The 21,453-nt window shown below is 50.4% G+C and overlaps 1 protein-coding gene across 1 annotated transcript; it reads right to left on the bottom strand.

Annotated features, from left to right (window-relative positions):
* Positions 1-464: 464 nt before the first annotated feature.
* On the bottom strand, positions 465-16,172 carry tmed1b (transmembrane p24 trafficking protein 1b). Its single transcript, XM_072490754.1, has 4 exons — positions 15,935-16,172; positions 15,308-15,405; positions 3,878-4,046; positions 465-1,750 (listed from the first exon to the last, which is right to left on the bottom strand). The coding sequence occupies exons 1-4, from the start codon at positions 16,139-16,141 to the stop codon at positions 1,532-1,534; spliced, it is 693 nt and encodes a 230-aa protein (XP_072346855.1). The 5' UTR covers positions 16,142-16,172; the 3' UTR covers positions 465-1,531.
* Positions 16,173-21,453: the final 5,281 nt, after the last annotated feature.

Here is a 21,453-nt window from a genome sequence, read left to right as displayed (position 1 = left end):
GTGTTAAGGGGTTCGGCTCAGGGGTTCACCAGGCGGTGACAACCGTTCGTCGACCACCTCACAGAAAGATAGAGGGAATGGAAAAGAAGTAGACAACAGCAGCAACCCGGGGGGGAGGGGGGAAGAATCGGACGGACTCTCAGGGAGGTTATTGTACATGTATAGGTATTTGGTATATGTAATTGTATATTGGATTGTTGGATTGTATTTTTGGAGAGTATTTATTTTGGACAAGGCAGTTGCCATTTAGTTTTGTTTTTGTTTTTGTTTATATATTACTTATTTATTTGTTTAAAACTGGCCACGGTTATTTATATTGCTTTATTGTTGTGTAAAAGAAACACTACGTATTGTTATGTTTGGCCAAAAAACTTGAATAAAATATATATATTTTTAAAAATAGAACAATTTCTATGTTCAGTTATTGTCAGTGAGCGATGTGGGACACCAGTAAATATCCACAGTTTGTCTGTTTAAAGCACTTTTAATTATAAAGCTGTTGCAGAAAATTGACATGTAGTTTGGAAGGAGACACCAAAAAAACCTCAATTCCGACCAGACCTGTGAGAGACCCCATTCCCTTTGTCTCCTGATGCAGGCCGAGTGCGGCTCAGCACGAGGGGCGAGTTTGAGCAGCCCAATAGAATACCACAGTCCTGTTCACTGCTTCTCTTTATAAACATCTCCTCCCCACCCACGATTGGGCAACCTCCACAGCGATTGGTAATGATAGGAGCTGCCCATGTGGGTTACACTTTGTGGAAGAGATTAGACTGTCCCCTCCCAGTGCACCCCTCCCTCTCTCATCCTCGCTGATCCTTCTCAGACTTCATAAATACTATCTTAATTACATTATTTACGATCAGAGTAGACTGTTTATTAAATGCTCTGATACTCAAACAGGATATAATTCCTGGCTTCCGGAACCGTTCCCCAGTTTATTAATAGAAGAGGGGGGGGGATCTGTTAGAAAGATATAAAATGATGAAGGTAATGGATAGGATAGAAGCAGAGAAGTTGTTTCCACTGGCGGGTGAAACTAGAACGAGGGGGCGTAGCAGATTTGGGACTGAGTTCAGGAGGAACTCCATGAATCTGGAATTCCCTGCCCAGTGAGGCAGTTGAGGCTTCCTCATTAAATGCTTTTAAGGCAAAGATAGATAGTAAAGGGATTAAGGGTTATGGTGAGCGGCGGGAAAGTGGACCCGAGTCCACACAAAGATCAGCCACGATCTCATTGAATGGCGGAGCAGGCTCGAGGGGCCAGGTGGCCGACGACTCCTAGTTCTTATGAAACACATTGACCTTCCAGGAGTATGTAATAGTCGGAGGATATTCTGTGCACCTATCCTTGTACACTCTATTCTGAACAATTCATTTGCCAGTCTTACTCTGAGCTTATCCCCATGTCCCAACTAACTCCAAAAGCAGCAATATCATAAAACGGCCACCCCAAAACAAGCAAAAGCAGCGGCAGCTATTCAACCACACCAGTCCTCGCCTCTGCTTCACTCGTCCTCTTCTCAAAAGTTCATGTTTGTACTTTTCTCCGGTCATCAAAGAGACTCTTCAACATGTAAAGCTGGACGAACGACACCACCAGCATCACCCCCAGATTGACAGCTGACCAGAAATTGACCCGTCCCAAGTTGCCCTCTTGCAGGTTGCGATCCCGTGCCTCAAAGGCTCGGAGGATGGCCTGGATCTGCACACTCCTGGCCAGTTTGGTGTTCATATTTCCAATCGACTCCTAAAAGAATGATCAACAGTTACTGAGAGAGATGGCAACTAGCACTCCCATCTTCTACATTCATTAATTGCTTCCCTAATGATTGGAAATGGCTGAAGAGGGATTTAGTAGACCGGACTGACTGGTGTTGGACAGAATACATTTTGGCAGGCGGGAGGAAAGAGAAAATAGAGGTGGCAGGAAGTAGTGAAAAGGGGCTGGTTTAGCACAGTGGGCTAAACAGCTGGCTTGCAATGCAGAACAAGGCCAGCAGCGCGGGTTCAATTCCCGTACCAGCCTCCCCGAACAGGTGCCGGAATGTGGAGACTAGGGGCTTTTCACAGTAACGTCATTGAAGCCTACTTGTGACAATAAAATTATTATTATTATTATAACATGTCCTCTTTTATGCACCCGATCCATGGCCTCCTTGACCACAACTTGATAGAATATTCTTTTTTTTTTTAAATTTAGTGTACCCAATTCATTTTTTCCAATTAAGGGGCAATTTAGCGCGGCCAATCCGCCTACCCTGCACATCTTTGGGTTGTGGGGGTGAAACCCACGCAAACACGGGGAGAATGTGCAAACTCCACAAGGACAGTGACCCAGAGCCGGGATCGAACCCGGGTCCTCGGGGCAGCAGTGCTAACCACCGTGCTGCCCAGCCTAATGTTTTTAAAGGCAAAGAAGTAAATGTTATCCCAGGTTTGAAAAGTTGGGGTCTAGAGTATTAACAGTCAAAGGAATTCTAAGCCGGGACCTCATTGGTTCGGTAGCAGAATATTCTATCAAATTCAGTGGGTTAGCACTGCTGCCTCACGGCGCCGAGGTCCCGGGTTCGATCCCGGCTCTGGGTCACTGTCCGTGTGGAGTTTGCATGGGTTTCTCCCCCACAACCCAAAGATGTGCAGGGTAGGAGGATTGGCCACACTAAATTGCCCTTTAATTGGGAAAAATGAATTGGGTACTCTAAACTTATTTTTAAAATCAAGTTGTGGTCAAGGAGAAGGTGCAGAAAAGACGACATATAATAATAATAATCGCTTATTGTCACAAGTAGGCTTCAAATGAAGTTACTGTGAAAAGCCCCTAGTTGCCACATTCCGGCACCTGTTCGGGGAGGCTGGTCCGGGAATTGAACCCGTGCTGCTGCCTTGTTCTGCATTGCAAACCAGCCCCTGCATTTGAAAAGCTTTAGGAGGGACTGAAGGGTCACAACAGATCTGAAAGGGGTTTGATAGAGAGATCTTGCCAGAAGGATTGGAATTGATAAAATGCAGGGTATAAATTTAAAGATGGAGGAATCTGTTCAGAATTTTAAAAAAGTTTTTTTACACCAAGGATTGATAGATGAAAACAAAGGAACGTGGTTCAATCTTTGAAAAGGAAAATTTATAAAACTATGGGCAAAGGGAATGGAAGTAATTGGATAAGTTTTAAATAATCAGTACAGAGAATCTTTAATAGAATGTCTAATTAAGGGGCAATTTAGCATGGCCAATCCACCTATCCTGCACATCTTTGGGTTGTGGGGGTGAGATCCACACAGACACGGGGAGAATGTGTAAACTCTACACAGTGACCCAGGATCGAACCTGGGACCTCGGCGCCGTGAACCAATCGAGAGATAATGAGCCAACAGATTGTGTTTCTATGATTTCAAAGCTGCAGAACTGCCTCCGACGACAAATATATGAATAGGATGGGAATAGAGGGATACGGACCCAGGAAGTGTAGAAGATTGTAGTTTAGTCGGGCAGCATGGTCGGCACGGGCTTGGAGGGCCGAAGGGCCTGTTCCTGTGCTGTACATTTCTTTGTTCTTTGACCCTTTCCTGCTTCAATTCACAGGCTGTTAATTCACAAGCTTCACCTCCGAAGTACCGCCCCCTCCAGCCAAACGTGATGCTGTCCACCCCCTCCAGCCAAACGTGATGCTGTCCATACGCATCTGTTAACTATATTTGTATCTTCCACCCATTCCTCCCAGAGTGTGCACGAGACACTATTCAGGAGATTGGAGTTGCAATCAAACCATATTTTCAGACTTTCTAACACTCCGTTCTGACAGCACCTGATTAGTACTTCCATTTACACCTGGTCAGCATGTCCGAGCTTCACACAGGATGTGTTCTGACCGGCTCACCTTGATATCATCAATTTTAATGTCCAGTATCTCCTCCGGCCCCGTAATCTCAGACCAATCCTCCTCCGCGTCATCAAAAATAACTTCAAAGAAGATAAGTTTCTCAGAGATGGTACTGAAGGAATTGTCAAAGCAGATTTTATAATCACCGATAATCGTGGGCTCGATCCTGTAAAACAGGTTGGACAAACATCAATTACGGAGCTCACTTTGCCCAAGCAAGTAAAAGCAACTTGTATTTACTATCGCACCTTTGGTAAACCACCAAGTTATTTCACGTGAATAATTAACAAAGTTTTTACAGAGCCTCATTGAGAAATATTAGGACAGGTGACCGAAAGAGGAAGTAGGTTTTAAGGAGTGAGGTTTAAGGGACCTTGGGCAGCTGGCTACAGAACTCGAAAGAGGTGGAGCAATTAACATCAGGAATGTGGAGAGGTGTGAAAATCCTGGGAGGTTGTAGGGGGAAGTCTTGGAGGAATTGGAGCCAACACCAATCGTCCAGCACAGAATTCCCAGAGGGCACAATAAGTGGGAGATGCAGGCCATTCAGCCCTTCAAGCCTGTTCCACCATGCAATAAAATAATGGTTGACTGGATTATGGCCTTAACACCTCTCTCAGCCCCACCCATAACCCTAGACAATCAGAAATCTGACTATTCAATGGCCCAGCTTCTACTGGGGACTGGATTTAAACTGATCATCTGGACATTAAGAATTTGATTTATAATAGGATAGATCATATTTCAGTTCCGAATCCACTGGTTTCTGAAATCCATACACAAACCTAATTAAGGTATTATGTGCCAGGAACAAAGTATATAATTCTGTGAGATCCATGTGTTTCTGGAATCTGAAGACATGTCGAATGAGATTTACTTTGGTACTAAAATAGTAACAAAAAGAGCCAAGATAAAGTACGCAAGAAAGCTAGCGTAAAATATCAAAAAGGATGGCAAAAGCTTCTAGAAGTACATAGAATCATAACATTTACAGTGAAGAATAATTATTTTCTTAAAAATAATTTTTATTAGGGTTTTCACAAAATAACAACAGAATGAAAAAGAAACCCAGTAGAATTAAATACAGAACAAATTAAATACAGCCCCCGTGCCCCCCTCCCCCGATACATAAACAATAAGTTAACACCCCGAACTAACACAAAGCAAACATAGCAAATAACACCCCCTCAGATCCCCCAGTGTCGACAAACAGAAATAAAATAACCCCCCCCCCCGGGTTGCTGCTGCCACTGACCATTGTCTACCGTTCTGCCAGGAAGTCCAAGACCGGTTGCCACCGCCTAAAGAACCCTTGTACCGATCCCCTTAAGGTGAATTTCACCCTCTCCAAATTAATAAACCCTGCCATATCATTGATCCAGGATTCCACGCTTGGGGCCCTCGCATCCTTCACGGAAGAAGAATCCTTCGCCGGGCTACCAGGGACGCAGAGGCCAGAATTCCGGCCTCTTTCTCCTCCTGCACTCCCGGCTCCTCTGCCACCCCAAATATTGCGAGCCCCCAGCCCGGTTTGACCCTGGATCCTACCACCCTCGACACCGTCCTCGCTACGCCCTTCCAAAATTCCTCCAGCGCTGGGCACGCCCAGAACATATGGGTGTGATTTGCTGGGCTCCCTGAGCACCTAACACACCTGTCCTCACCCCCAAAAAACCGACTCATCCTTGTCCCGGTCATGTGTGTCCTGTGCAGCACCTTAAACTATGAGGCTGAGCCTCGCGCACGAAGAGGAAGAGTTCACCCTCCCTAGGGCATCTGCCCACGTCCCCTCTTCGATCTCCTCCTCCCAACTCCTCCTCCCACTTACCTTTCAACTCCACCACCGAGGCCGCCTCCTCCTCCTCCTCCTCCTGCATCACCTGGTAAGTTTCCAAGATCTCTTTCTCTCCCCCCCCCCCCGAGAGCACCCTGTCCTGTACTGCGCGTGGCTGCAGCTGCGGGAATTCCACCACCTGCCGTCTGGCAAATGCCCTTACCTGTAAATATCTGAAGGTGTTCCCCGGTGGGAGCCCGTACTTCTCCTCCAGCTCACCCAGGCTCACGAACTTCCTGTCCACAAACAGGTCCCCCAACCTTCTTATCCCTGCCCTGTGCCACCCCGAAAACCCTCCATCTATTCTGCCTGGGACAAACCGGTGGTTCCCCCCGTATCGGGGTCCATACCGAGGCCCCAACTTCTCCCCTGTGCCGCCTCAACTGCCCCCAGATTTTGAGGGTAGCTGCCACTACCGGGCTCGTGGTATACCTCATTGGAAGGAGTGGCAGCGGCGCCGTTGCCAGCGCCTCCAGACTCGTACCCTCACAAGACGCTGTCTCCAGCCTCTTCCATGCAGCCCCTCCCACACCATCCCCACTCGGACCTCCCCGTTATCGTTGGCCTCCAGGTATCTCTCAATGCTTCCTCGGACCTGCTCGCTCACCTCCTCGTCCGCCAACAGCCCCACCTCCAAGCGCCACAACGGGCGCTGGTCCCTCTCCTCCCCCAGCTCCAAGTCCACCCAACGCGGGGCATGGTCTGAAATGGCTATCGCCGAGTACTCTGTATCCTCTACTCTCGCTATCAGCGCCCTACTCATAATAAAGAAGTCGATCCGGGAATAAGCATTATGAACATGCGAGAAGAATGAAAATTCCCTAGCCCCCCGGCCTTGCAAATCTCCAAGGGTCCACTCCTCCCATCTGGTCCATAAACCCCCTCAGCACTCTAGCCGCCGCCGGCTTCCTACCCGTCCTAGACCTGGAGCGATCCAGTGCCAGATCCAACACCGTGTTAAAGTCCCCCCTCCCCATTATCAGGCCCCCCACTTCCAAGTCCGGGATCCGACCCAACATGCGCCGCATAAAACCCGCATCGTCCCAGTTTGGGGCGTACACATTGACCACCACCACCCTCTCCCCCTGCAGCTTACCACTTACCATTACGTACCTGCCACCATTGTCTGCCACAATGCTCGACGCCTCGAACGACACCCTCTTTCCCACCAAGATCACCACCCCCCGATTTTTGGCATCCAGCCCTGAGTGAAACACCTGACCTACCCAGCCCTTCCTCAATCTTACCTGGTCTGCCACCTTCAGGTGTGTCTCCTGGAGCATAACCACATCCGCCTTCAGCCCCTTCAGGTGCGCGAACACCCGAGCCCGCTTAACCGGCCCGTTCAGTCCCAGGTTATCAGCCGGATCAGGGGGCTACCCGCTACCCTCCCCCGCCGACTAGCCATAACCCCTCCTTGGCCAGCCACGCGCCCGCACCCCACGCTCGGCCCGTTCCCCACGGCGGCAGACCCCCGTCCCAACCCCCTCTACTCGCTCCAGCTCCCCCTTGACCATAGCAGCAGCAACCTGGTCCCCCCCCCCCCCCCCCCCGGGCTAAGATCCTTCCTAGCTGCTTTACTCTCTCTCTCTCTCTCTCTCTTTCTCTCCCCCCACCATTGCACTCCCGCAAGTCAGCTGACCCCGGCTACTCCCGCCTCCTCCCATTGTGGGACATCCCCTCCTCCTCCATTACCCATCCACAGGCTCTCCGCCTCCCCATTCCCATCCCAAGCACGGGAAAAAACCCACGCTTCCTAGCCCCGCCCCCTCCAGCCTTCAGCGCGGGAAAAAGCCCGCGCTTTCCACCTGCTCGGCCCCGCCACCTCTGTCGCAGCTCCTTTTACAGGCCCAGTCCCCCCACCCCCGACTCATGCCTCCCCCTCCCCCGCGGGGCCCCATCCCCCCCTACCGGCCATCCACCCCTACTCCATTTACTTACCCCCCTCCAAGAGCCCACCTGACAGACCCAACCCGCCCTAACCACCCTCATCGAACCAAACAGAAATAAGAGTAAAGACCCTCCCTTCAAAGTGTAACACCCCAACAGCAATCCCCAACCACCCATCCCGACCCTCAGTCTGTGTCCAGCTTCTCGGCCTGAACAAAGGCCCACGCCTCCTCTGGAGACTCACAATAATGGTGCCGGTCCTTGTAGGTAACCCACAGTCACGCCGGCTGCAACATGCCAAACTTCACCCCCTTCCTGTGCAGCACCGCCTTCGCCCGATTGTACCCGGCCCTCCTCTTCGCCACCTCCGCACTCCAGTCCTGATATATCCGAACCTCCGCGTTCTCCCACCTGCTGCTCCTCTCTTTCTTAGCCCACCTGAGCACACACTCCCGATCGACGAACCGATGGAACCGCACCAGCACCGCCCGCGGAGGCTCGTTAGCCTTGGGCCTCCTCGCCAGCACTCTATGGGCCCCTTCCAGCTCCAGGGGCCCCTGGAAGGACCCCGCTCCCATCAGCGAGTTTAACTTGGTGACCACATAGGCCCACACGTCCGACCCCTCCGGGAGGCCCAGGATCCGCAGATTCTTCCGCCTCGACTGATTCTCCATCTCCTCGCACCGCTCCTGCCGTTTCTTGTGGAGCGCCTCATGCGCCTCTACCTTTACCGCCAGGCCCAAAATCTTGTCCTCGTTATCAGAGATCTTTTGTCTGACTTAGTGGATCGCCACCCCCTGGGCCGACTGTGTCTCCAGCAGCTTATCAATAGAAGCCTTCATCAGCTCCAGCAGGTCCGCTTTGAGCTCCCTGAAGCCGCGCTGGATACCCTCCTGCTGCTCCTCCGCCCACTGTATCCACGCTGCCTGGTCCCCGCCCGCCGCCATCTTGCTCTTCTTCCCTCTCACTTTCTTTGGCTTCACCACCACTTTTTTAGTCGCCCCGCTCCTGGTCCAAGCCATACACTGTCGGGGAACTATTGCAATTTCCTTCCCACACCGGGAAACGTCGAATAAATGCCGTTGGGGACCCTGAAAAGAGCCCAAAAGTCCGTTTTTAGCGGGAGCTGCCGAATGTGCGACTTAGCTCCGCATAGCCGCAACCGGAAGAGTCTCAGTGCAGAATAATAATAACCATTCGACCCATCGAGTCTGCACTGGCCCTTGGAAAGAGCACCCCACTTAAGCCATGCCTCCACCCATCCCCGTAACCCCACCTAATCTTTTTGGACACTAAGGGGCAATTTAGCATGGCCAATCCACCTAACTTGCACATCTTTGGACTCTGGGAGGAAACTGGAGCACCCGGAGGAAACTCACGCACACACTGGGAGGATGTGCAGACTCTGCACAGAGAGTGACCCAAGCCGGGAATCAAACCTGGGACCCTGGAGCTGTGAAGCAACTGTGCACCAACACAAAAAGGAGGAGAGTAGCTAAAGTCAATGTTAGTCACTTGGAAGATGAAACCGGAGAGTTAATAGTGGGGAAACAGAAATGGCGGAGATGCTAAATCAATATTTTGCCTCAGTTTTCATGGTGGAGGACACTAGTACCATTCCCATAGGAACAGGCAATTCAGAGATAATAGAAAGGGTGGAACTTAGAACATTTAGCATCAATAGGGAAAAAGGGCAGACAAGTCTCCAGGGCCTGATGGCCTACATCCTAGGGTGTGAAAGGAAGTGGCAGCGGATATAGTTATAATCTTCCAAAAGTCCCTGGACGTGGGAAAGGTTCCAGTGGATTGGAAAAATGGTAATGTAACACCCTGATTCAAATAGGGAGGGAGGCAGAATGTGGGAAATTACAGACCAGTTAGTTTAACATCTGCTATTGGGAAATTGTTAGAATCCATTATTAAGGAAGTAACTACAGGACATTTAGAACATCAAAACGCAATCCACCAGAGTCAGGGTAATGAAGGGTAAATCATGTTTGACCAATTTGCTAGAGTTCTTCAAAGATGTAGCAAGCCAAGTAGATAATGGGGATCCTGTGGATGTAGTAAAGCTGGACTTTCAGAAGGTGTTTGATAAGGTACCGCACAGAAGGTTAATACACAAGGTGAGATCACATGGGATTAGGGGTAATTTAGTGGTTTGGATAGAAGACTGGCTGATGGACAGGAGACAGAGTTGGGATACATGGGTCTTTTTCTGGTTGGCAAGGTGTAACCAGTCGGGTGCTACAGGGTTCGGTCCTCGGGCCCCAACTATTTACAATCTATATTCATGACTTGGATACAGGGATTGAAGGTACTATAGCCAAATTTGCTAATTACACGACAATAGGTGGGTCGGTGAGTTACAATGAGGAAATAGGTGGGTCGGTGAGTTACAATGGGGAAATAGGTGGGTCGGTGAGTTACAATGGGGAAATAGGTGGGTCGGTGAGTTACAATGGGGAACTAGGTGGGACGGTGAGTTACAATGAGGAAATAGGTGGGTCGGTGAGTTACAATGGGGAAATAGGTGGGACGGTGAGTTACAATGGGGAAATAGGTGGGTCGGTGAGTTACAATGGGGAAATAGGTGGGACGGTGAGTTACAATGGGGAAATAGGTGGGTCGGTGAGTTACAATGGGGAAATAGGTGGGTCGGTGAGCTACAATGGGGAAATAGGTGGGTCGGTGAGTTACAATGGGGAACTAGGTGGGACGGTGAGTTACAATGAGGAAATAGGTGGGTCGGTGAGTTACAATGGGGTAATAGGTGGGTCGGTGAGTTACAATGGGGAAATAGGTGGGTCGGTGAGTTACAATGGGGAACTAGGTGGGTCGGTGAGTTACAATGAGGAAATAGGTGGGACGGTGAGTTACAATGAGGAAATAGGTGGGACGGTGAGTTACAATGGGGAAATAGGTGGGTCGGTGAGTTACAATGGGGAACTAGGTGGGTCGGTGAGTTACAATGAGGAAATAGGTGGGACGGTGAGTTACAATGAGGAAATAGGTGGGACGGTGAGTTACAATGGGGAAATAGGTGGGTCGGTGAGTTACAATGGGGAAATAGGTGGGACGGTGAGTTACAATGGGGAAATAGGTGGGTCGGTGAGTTACAATGGGGAAATAGGTGGGACGGTGAGTTACAATGGGGAAATAGGTGGGTCGGTGAGTTACAATGGGGAACTAGGTGGGTCGGTGAGTTACAATGAGGAAATAGGTGGGACGGTGAGTTACAATGAGGAAATAGGTGGGACGGTGAGTTACAATGGGGAAATAGGTGGGTCGGTGAGTTACAATGGGGAAATAGGTGGGACGGTGAGTTACAATGGGGAAATAGGTGGGTCGGTGAGTTACAATGGGGAAATAGGTGGGTCGGTGAGCTACAATGGGGAAATAGGTGGGTCGGTGAGTTACAATGGGGAACTAGGTGGGACGGTGAGTTACAATGAGGAAATAGGTGGGTCGGTGAGTTACAATGGGGTAATAGGTGGGTCGGTGAGTTACAATGGGGAAATAGGTGGGTCGGTGAGTTACAATGGGGAACTAGGTGGGTCGGTGAGTTACAATGAGGAAATAGGTGGGACGGTGAGTTACAATGAGGAAATAGGTGGGACGGTGAGTTACAATGGGGAAATAGGTGGGTCGGTGAGTTACAATGGGGAAATAGGTGGGTCGGTGAGTTACAATGAGGAAATAGGTGGGTCGGTGAGTTACAATGGGGAAATAGGTGGGACGGTGAGTTACAATGGGGAAATAGGTGGGTCGGTGAGTTACAATGGGGAAATAGGTGGGTCGGTGAGTTACAATGAGGAAATAGGTGGGTCGGTGAGTTACAATGGGGAACTAGGTGGGTCGGTGAGTTACAATGGGGAAATAGGTGGGTCGGTGAGTTACAATGAGGAAATAGGTGGGACGGTGAGTTACAATGAGGAAATAGGTGGGACGGTGAGTTACAATGGGGAAATAGGTGGGACGGTGAGTTACAATGGGGAAATAGGTGGGTCGGTGAGTTACAATGGGGAACTAGGTGGGACGGTGAGTTACAATGAGGAAATAGGTGGGACGGTGAGTTACAATGGGGAACTAGGTGGGACGGTGAGTTACAATGGGGAAATAGGTGGGACGGTGAGTTACAATGGGGAAATAGGTGGGTCGGTGAGTTACAATGAGGAAATAGGTGGGTCGGTGAGTTACAATGGGGAACTAGGTGGGTCGGTGAGTTACAATGGGGAAATAGGTGGGACGGTGAGTTACAATGGGGAACTAGGTGGGACGGTGAGTTACAATGGGGAAATAGGTGGGACGGTGAGTTACAATGGGGAACTAGGTGGGACGGTGAGTTACAATGGGGAACTAGGTGGGTCGGTGAGTTACAATGGGGAAATAGGTGGGACGGTGAGTTACAATGGGGAACTAGGTGGGACGGTGAGTTACAATGGGGAAATAGGTGGGACGGTGAGTTACAATGGGGAACTAGGTGGGACGGTGAGTTACAATGAGGAAATAGGTGGGTCGGTGAGTTACAATGGGGAAATAGGTGGGACGGTGAGTTACAATGAGGAAATAGGTGGGACGGTGAGTTACAATGGGGAAATAGGTGGGTCGGTGAGTTACAATGGGGAAATAGATAAGTTAGGTGAGTTACAATGAGGAAATAGGTGGGACGGTGAGTTACAATGAGGAAATAGGTGGGTCGGTGAGTTACAATGGGGAACTAGGTGGGTCGGTGAGTTACAATGGGGAAATAGGTGGGACGGAGAGTTACAATGGGGAAATAGATAAGTTAGGTGAGTTACAATGAGGAAATAGGTGGGACGGTGAGTTACAATGGGGAAATAGGTGGGACGGTGAGTTACAATGGGGAAATAGGTGGGTCGGTGAGTTACAATGGGGAAATAGGTGGGACGGTGAGTTACAATGGGGAACTAGGTGGGTCGGTGAGTTACAATGGGGAAATACGTGGGTTGGTGAGTTACAATGGGGAAATAGGTGGGACGGTGAGTTACAATGGGGAAATAGGTGGGACGGTGAGTTACAATGGGGAAATAGGAAAGTTAGGTGAGTTACAATGGGGAAATAGATAAGTTAGGTGAGTTACAATGGGGAAATAGGTGGGTCGGTGAGTTACAATGGGGAACTAGGTGGGTCGGTGAGTTACAATGGGGAAATAGGTGGGTCGGTGAGTTACAATGGGGAAATAGGTGGGTCGGTGAGTTACAATGAGGAAATAGGTGGGTCGGTGAGTTACAATGGGGAAATAGGTGGGACGGTGAGTTACAATGAGGAAATAGGTGGGACGGTGAGTTACAATGGGGAAATAGGTGTGACGGTGAGTTACAATGGGGAACTAGGTGGGACGGTGAGTTACAATGGGGAAATAGGTGGGTCGGTGAGTTACAAGGGGGAAATAGGTGGGTCGGTGAGTTACAATGGGGAAATAGGTGGGTCGGTGAGTTACAATGGGGAAATAGGTGGGACGGTGAGTTACAATGGGGAAATAGGTGGGACGGTGAGTTACAATGAGGAAATAGGTGGGACGGTGAGTTACAATGGGGAAATAGGTGGGTCGGTGAGTTAAAATGGGGAAATAGGTGGGTCGGTGAGTTACAATGGGGAAATAGGTGGGTCGGTGAGTTACAATGAGGAAATAGGTGGGTCGGTGAGTTACAATGGGGAAATAGGTGGGACGGTGAGTTACAATGGGGAAATAGGTGGGTCGGTGAGTTACAATGGGGAAATAGGTGGGACGGTGAGTTGCAGGAATCAGTCTCGTAAACCTTCGCTGCTCTCCCTCCACAGCAAGAAGAGGGCTGGCCAGTCTAAATGGGGAGAGACTTCGGGGTGCTCCGGTGCAGAGGGATCTGGGGGTCCTTGTGCATGTGTCACAGAAAATGAGAATGCAGGGACAGCAGGTAATAAAGAGAGCAAATGGAATGTTGGCATTTATAGCTAAAGGAAGAGAGTATAAAGGTAAGGATGTGCTGGAACTATACACGGCATTGGGGAGACCGCACCTGGAGTATTGCGCACAGTTTTGGTGCCCTTATTTGAGGAAAGATGTAGTGACATTGGAGGCAGTTCAGAGGAGGTTCACTAGGTTGATTCCAGAGATGAGGGGTTTGTCGTACGAGGAGAGATTGTGCAGTTTAGGCCGATACTCTCAAGAGTTTAGAAGAATGAGGGGAGATCAAACCGAGCTATACAAGATGCTGAAAGGTGTGGATAAAGTAGACGTGGAGCGGGTGCTTCCTCTTGTGGGGCATTCTAAAATGAGAGGTCATAGTCTCAGGGTAGGAGGCAGCAAATTTAATTCCACATTCCAGTTCATGGTCTGTAGCCCTGTAGGTAACAGCACCTCGAGCACAAATAAGGAGATCAGGGGTTATGGGGAGACGGCAAACAAATGGGAATGAGAGGCATATCAGCCATGATTGAATGTTGGAGCAGACTCGATGGGCCGAATGGCCTAATTCTGCCCACGTCTTATGGTCTTTGTCATGGCAACCTGAGGAATTCTGAAGGCCAAAAATGCTATATTCATTTCCACACTGGGGAAAACAGGCACTAAATGTGGATAAATGCATTTTACTGCACTCAGCCCAAACGCCGAGCACAAGGATCAATTGCACAGCAATGTCGATGCACGTGGGTCCTGCCCTGCAGTAGGTGCGCTGGTGGAATAGTGCAGTGTGAGCACGATCCCAAAGCTGATCCCAGTCTGTGTTGAGTTGGTTGATCTCAGTCACGGTGATGGTAGTTGGAAGGACCCGAGCATCGTCTTAGTGGCAAAAGGGAAATTCAGCGAGGTTTCCTGTTCTTTATGATTGCTGTTACCCAGGCGGGCACTGGGTGCTGTTACCCAGGCGGGCACTGGGTGCTGTTACCCAGGCGGGCACTGGGTGCTGTTACCCAGGCGGGCACTGGGTGCTGTTACCCAGGCGGGCACTGGGTGCTGTTACCCAGGCGGGCACTGGGTGCTGTTACCCAGGCGGGCACTGGGTGCTGTTACCCAGGCGGGCACTGGGTGCTGTTACCCAGGCGGGCAGTGGGTGCTGTTACCCAGGTGGGCAGTGGGTGCTGTTACCCAGGCGGGCAGTGGGTGCTGTTACCCAGGCGGGCACTGGGTGCTGTTACCCAGGCGGGCACTGGGTGCTGTTACCCAGGCGGGCACTGGGTGCTACCAACAACAGGACTGAGTTACAGTGTGATCCCCCTCAAGGCTGATTGGTCCACGAGGAATGGCCATTCAAGCTGCCAGAAAGTTGGTGAGGTGTCACACTTTCCAGTAGCACCTCCGGAGACGAGAATCATAGAATTTACAGTGCAGAAGGAGGCCATTCGGCCCATCGAGTCTGCACCGGCTCTTGGAAAGAGCACCCTACCCAAGGTCAACACCTCCACCCTATCCCCATAACCCAGTAACCCCACCCAACACTAAGGGCAATTTATCCTGGCCAATCCACCTAACCTGCACATCTTTGGACTGTGGGAGGAAACCGGAGCACCCGGAGAAAACCCACGCAGACACGGGGAGAACGTGCAGACTCCGCACAGACAGTCACCCAGCCGGGAATCGAACCTGGGACCCTGGAGCTGTGAAGCAACAGTGCTAACCACTGTGCCACCGTGCTGCCCCTCAGACACCGAGATAGGCGCGCGCACAGACAGGAAAGTTCAGCAGGGTCACAGACACTCACATGTGGACACCATCAGATTTCCGTGACTCGGTGATCAAGCTATCTCCATTTGGACTAAACACAGAGAAGTCGACATCCAGGCCAGCGCCTCCAATAACCTGTGTGGGCAGAAGCCGGGTTATCCTCGCTGTTAAATCTCAACAGTGCCAACAAACCACAGTGTGTTTATTAAAGATCTTTACGTTGTTTCTGACAAGAGAAATTGGAGATCAATAAATTGAACCAAATGACAGAAGTGGTTTGAGGAACAAGAGGCACCAGGAGGCGGCCAGTCTGGGTCTCACAATCCCTGCGGCCCATCATTCCGCACCGCCCCTCAGCTCCGCCCCCCCGGCCCCGCCCCCACACCTCCGGCCCCGCCCCCTGACCTGGTACTCCAGCTCCGCCCCCACACCTCCGGCCCCGCCCCCTGACCTGGTACTCCAGCTCCGCCCCCCCCGGTCCTCCGGCCCCGCCCCCTGACCTGGTACTCCAGCCCCGCCCCCCCAAGCCCCCTAGTCCTCCGGCCCCGCCCTGGTACTCCAGCTCCGCCCCGCCTCCGGCCCCGCCCCCTGACCTGGTACTCCAGCTCCGCACCCCCGGTCCTCCGGCCCCGCCCCCCCCGGTCCTCCGGCCCCGCCCCCTGACCTGGTACTCCAGCTCCATGCTGCTGTTGTGTCCGGCGCTCTGGTAGAAACATTCCAGGCGGCCGGGCGGAAGAACAAACGTGAATTCGGAGTCTGAGGGCGCGGTGAAGGCGGCGGCCGCCAGAGCGGGGAGGAGGAGGAGGGAGAAGGAGAGGAGCCCCGGCCCGGAGAGCCCGGCCCCCGCAGTCCCCGCCTCCCGCTGCGCCATCTCCGTCTGCAAAACTTTCTCCCAACTTTTCACTTCCGCACAACTTTCAGCCTCGCTGATTGGTCATCAGGGGCAGAGGCCATGGTCCAATCAGAGAGCCGGCGGCACACCATTGGTGGATTTAATGTCCAATCAGAGACAAAGCGCTTTTGATAACTCCAATCAGATAGAGGAGGGCGTTTTGTCACTGGGCCAGAGAGCCAGAGTAATCCAGAGTAACCCAGAGACCCTCATCCAGAGTAACCCAGAGACCCTCATCCAGAGTAACCCAGAGACCCTCATCCAGAGTAACCCAGAGACCCTCATCCAGAGTAACCCAGAGACCCTCATCCAGAGTAACCCAGAGACCCACATCCAGAGTAACCCAGAGACCCTCATCCAGAGTAACCCAGAGACCCTCATCCAGAGTAACCCAGAGACCCTCATCCAGAGTAACCCAGAGACCCTCATCCAGAGTAACCCAGATACCCTAATCCAGAGTAACCCAGAGACCCTCATCCAGAGTAACCCAGAGACCCTCATCCAGAGTAACCCAGAGACCCTAATCCAGAGTAACCCAGAGACCCTCATCCAGAGTAACCCAGAGACCCTCATCCAGAGTAACCCAGAGACCCTAATCCAGAGTAACCCAGAGACCCTCACCCAGAGTAACCCAGAGACCCTCATCCAGAGTAACCCAGAGACCCTCATCCAGAGTAACCCAGTGACCCTAATCCAGAGACCCTAATCCAGAGTAACCCAGAGACCCTCATCCAGAGTAACCCAGAGACCCTAATCCAGAGTAACCCAGAGACCCTCATCCAGAGTAACCCAGAGACCCTCATCCAGAGTAACCCGGAGACCCTCATCCAGAGTAACCCAGAGACCCTAATCCAGAGTAACCCAGAGACCCTCATCCAGAGTAACCCAGAGACCCTCATCCAGAGTAACCCAGAGACCCTCATCCAGAGTAACCCAGAGACCCTAATCCAGAGTAACCCAGAGACCCTCATCCAGAGACCCTAATTCAGAGTAATCCAGAGACCCTAATCCAGATTCATGATATCCACGGTCTGCACGGTAGCATTGTGGATAGCACAATTGCTTCACAGCTCCAGAATCCCAGGTTCGATCCCGGCTTGGGTCACTGTCTGTGCGGAGTCTGCACATCCTCCCCGTGTGTGCGTGGGTTTCCTCCGGGTGCTCCGGTTTCCTCCCACCGTCCAAAGATGTGCAGGTTAGGTGGATTGGCCATGCTAAATTGCCCTTAGTGTCCAAAATTGTCCTTAGTGTTGGGTGGGGTTGCTGGGTTATGGGGATAGGGTGCAAATGTTGACCTTGGGTAGGGTGCTCTTTCTAAGAGCTGGTGCAGACTCGATGGGCCGAATGGCCTCCTACGGCACTGTAAATTCTATGAAACATGCAACCAATGAACACTCAGAATAGGACACAACCAATGGGCAGTCAGGACACTCAGAGGTGGCATCACCACAAGAGGGCATGACATAGACACTATAAAAGGGATGAGGCACTCACACCCTGCCTCTTTCCACAGACAGACATCGAGAGAGTTAGACAGGGTTGATCAGCAACATCACACCCCAGCACGTGGCTTAGAGCAAGCTGGTACAGTTGGACTGAGTTACTACAGTTAGATTAGCAGAGAGTCAAACTCATTTGAGAACTGTGTTAATGGTTCAATAAACACGTTGAACTCGTTCCAGAGTCTGGAGCATCCTTCAGTTAAGATTGCATCAAGTAGCAGCCTGTGTTATCCGAAACAGCATAACACACCAGAGTAACCCAGAGACCCTAATCCAGAGTAACCCAGAGACCCCAATCCTGAGACCCAGAGTAATCCAGAGACCCTAATCCAGAGTCCAAAATCCTGAGATCCAGATTCCCAAATCCAGAGTAACCCAGACCCTAACCCAGAGACCCAAATCCTAAAATCTAGAGTAATCCAGAGACCCAGTGTAATCCAGAGACCCTAATCCAGAGTAATCCAGAGTAACCCAGAGACCCAAATCCTGAGACCCAGAGTAATCCAGATTCCCAAATCCTGAGTAATCCAGAGACCCTGAGACCCAGAATAATCCAGAGACCCTAATCCACGCTAAATTGCCTCTTAATTGGAAAATAAGTAATTGGGTACTCTAAATTTATATTTAAAAAAATAAATTTGAATTCAATAAAATATCTGGAATTAAAAAGTCTAATGATGACCATTTAGCCATTGTCGATTGTTGTAAAAACCCATTTGGTTCATTAATGTCCGTTCGGGAAGAAAACCTGCCGTTTCCCCAACACCCACCCCTCTCCCCCAACACCCTCCTTCCCCAACATCCCCCCCTCCCCAACATCCACCCCCCTCTCCAACACCCACCCACCCTTCCCCCTCCCCCAACACCCCCCTTCCCCCAACACCCACCCCCCTCCCCAACACCCACCCTACCCCCTCCCCAACACCCCCCTCCCCTAACACCCCCCAACACCCACCCACCCTTCCCCTCTCCCCAACACCCACCCACCCTTCCCCCCCTCCCCAACACCCCCCTTCCCTCAACACCCCTCCCTCTCCAACACCCCCCTCCTCAACACCCCCCCCCCCTCAACACCCCCCCCTTCCCCAAAACCCACCACCCCTCCCCCTCCCCCACCCCCACCCCCACCCACCAGATGCTGAGCCGGAGGGTTACTTCAGGAGGGTGGGTTGCCACGATTAAACCTTCAATGTGGACTATTCAATATTTAAAAAAAGAATCATTGATGCGATGTGGGCGTCGATTTGTTGTCCTAATTGCCCTCGAGTGTCTCGCTCGGCCATTTCAGAGTCAGCCCCATTGCTGGGGGCCTGGAGTCGCATGTAGGCCAGACCGGGTAAGGACGGCAGATTTCCTCCCTGAAGGACATTGGTGAACCAGATGGGTTTTTACAACAATTGACTGTTTTCATGGTCAGACTTTTAATGCCAGATTTTTATTGAATTCAAATTTCACCATCTGCAGGGGTGGGATTTGAACCTGGGACCCCAGAGCCTGACTCTGGCTCGTTGGTGAACTAGTCTAGTGACAATACCACTACACCATCACATTCCTGCCAATTTTGTGATTCATGTACAAGGACACCTAGATCAAAGAACAAAATGGTTAGCACTGTCGCTCCACAACGTCAGTGTCCCAGGTTCGATTCCCGGCTTGGGTTTGTCGATGTACTATTTGTCAATGTTCTCTGTTGATTATTCTTTTTGTCTACTATGTACGTTCCCTTGGCCGCAGAAAAATACTTTTCCACTGTACTTCGCTACATGTGACAATAAATCAAATCAAGTCATTGTCTGTGTGGAGTCTGCACGTTCTCCCCGTGTCTGCGTGGGTTTCCTCCGGGTGCTCCGGATTCCTCCCACAGTCCCGAAAGACGTGCTGTTCGGTAATTTGGGCATTCTGAATTCTCTCTCTGTGTACCTGAACGGGCGCCGGAATGTGGCGACTAGGGGCTTTTCACAGTAACTTCATTGCAGTGTTAATGTAAGCCTACTTGTGACAGTAATAAAGATTATTATTATTAACTATCTTTCTTACCATCGTATCAACAGCACTTGGTCTCTTCATTCAAGTTATTAATATCAATTGCAAGTAGTTGAGACCCTAACGCTGATCCCTATGGCTGTCGACTAGTTACAGTTTGTCAATGACCCATTTATCCTGACTCTCTGTTTCGTGTTTGTTAGCCAATCCTCGGTCCACGTTAATATATTACCCCCAAGACCATGAGCTCTTTTATTGTGTAGTAACCTTTCATTATGTGGGTGGGGAGAACGCTCACACATCCTGTTTGTTTACTGGTTCCCATAAACACTTGTTTTTGGTTTTACCCCCAGTTAATTCTGGTTTGAGACACAAGGGTTGTTCCACCTCTGACTAAAATGAAGTTTTCACATTTACGATTTCTCACCTTGACTGGAGCCCTGTGGTTTGATACTTCTGATAAGAGACTCAATCAAACAGTTTCAGACACATGGGAGGAAACACTGAGCATTTGTGCTCATTTGTCCCCAGCAAGATTGCCACTGTCCGCCAGAATTCGGAGGTGGGGGAATAGAGAGTGTTGTTGGTTAATCAGTTTCAAGGAAATCAAAGACAATACTATTCAAACAGTTAGTTAAACGCTGAAACTTGTTTTACTCATCTACATCCAATTAACTGTGCTCAACGCACAAGCAGCGAACACATTTTGAATTCACACCTCCTCTGCCCTGTTTGATGAAGCTGTTTCTACTCTTTTGATTAGAACAGTGCAGTCACAGTGCTGCCCCAATGCCCGCAAGCAAAAGATCTGACAAACGGGACACAACTAATAAACACCCAGATCATAAAAGTGACAAAAGAAAACTTACCAAACTAAATCTCAATGTTATTTCCTATGTTTGCTACACACTTTACCCTAAGGTGCCCCAGGCCACAGAACCCCTCACGCACATCGCATGCTCTCTATCCAAAAATTCCCAGTCGTAGATAAGGCTGGGCAAGAGTCAAATAGCAAACACCCCCACAGGTCATGTCCAAACTAGACTTGTGGATGGCCTCCTGTGCCAGGCCCAGGAATAGACAAACAAAAAGGTCCTCCCGATGGCCTATCATCCTCACCGCCTCCGCACCTGGTGGCTAAGGATCAGGAGAATGCGACCAGCCAGAAATGGAGGTGAAATCACTTCAGACAGTGGACAAGCAGAGGGAGTGAAACCTCTCAGGTTCCATATAGCCAGGCAACACCACTTTGTTCAGACTGTAGAAGTATAGAACTGGTCCCCCAATCCTGCGTGTTGCCAACTCCTTCCAACTTCTTCCATCGGGCAGGAGATACAGAAGTCTGAGAACACGCACGAACAGACTCAAAAACAGCTTCTTCCCCACTGTCACCAGACTCCTAAACGACCCTCTTATGGACTGATCTGATTAATATTACACCCTGTATGCTTCATCCGATGCCAGTGCTTATGTAGTTACATTGTATATGTTGTGTTGCCCTATTATGTATTTTCTTTTATTCCCTTTTCTTCCCATGTATTTAATGATCTGTTGAGCTGCTCGCAGAAAAATACTTTTCACTGTCCCTCGGTACACGTGACAATAAACAAAATCCAATCAATCCAATAATCAACAACCTCACAGTAACCCTCACACTCTGAAAGACGTGCTGTTAGGTAAATTGGACATTCTGAATTATCCCTCAGTGTACCGAACAGGCGCCGAAATGTGGCGACTGGGGGCTTTTCACAGTAACTTCATTGCAGTGTTAATGTAAGCCTACTTGTGACACTAATAAAGATTATC

Source organism: Scyliorhinus torazame, chromosome 27 (genome assembly GCF_047496885.1).
Source record: "Scyliorhinus torazame isolate Kashiwa2021f chromosome 27, sScyTor2.1, whole genome shotgun sequence".
Taxonomy (NCBI): Eukaryota; Metazoa; Chordata; class Chondrichthyes; order Carcharhiniformes; family Scyliorhinidae; genus Scyliorhinus; species Scyliorhinus torazame.
This window is presented reverse-complemented; position numbering and strand designations above follow the sequence as displayed.

Coding starts and splice junctions, on each gene's coding strand:
- tmed1b (XM_072490754.1), bottom strand. CDS start 16,141: ATGGCGCAGCGGGAGGCGGGGACTGCGGGGGCCGGGCTCTCCGGGCCG. Junction 15,406..15,934: donor GCATGGAGCTGGAGTACCAG/GTCAGGGGGCGG, acceptor CTGCCCACACAG/GTTATTGGAGGCGCTGGCCT. Junction 1,751..3,877: donor TTAAAATTGATGATATCAAG/GTGAGCCGGTCA, acceptor TCATTCTTTTAG/GAGTCGATTGGAAATATGAA.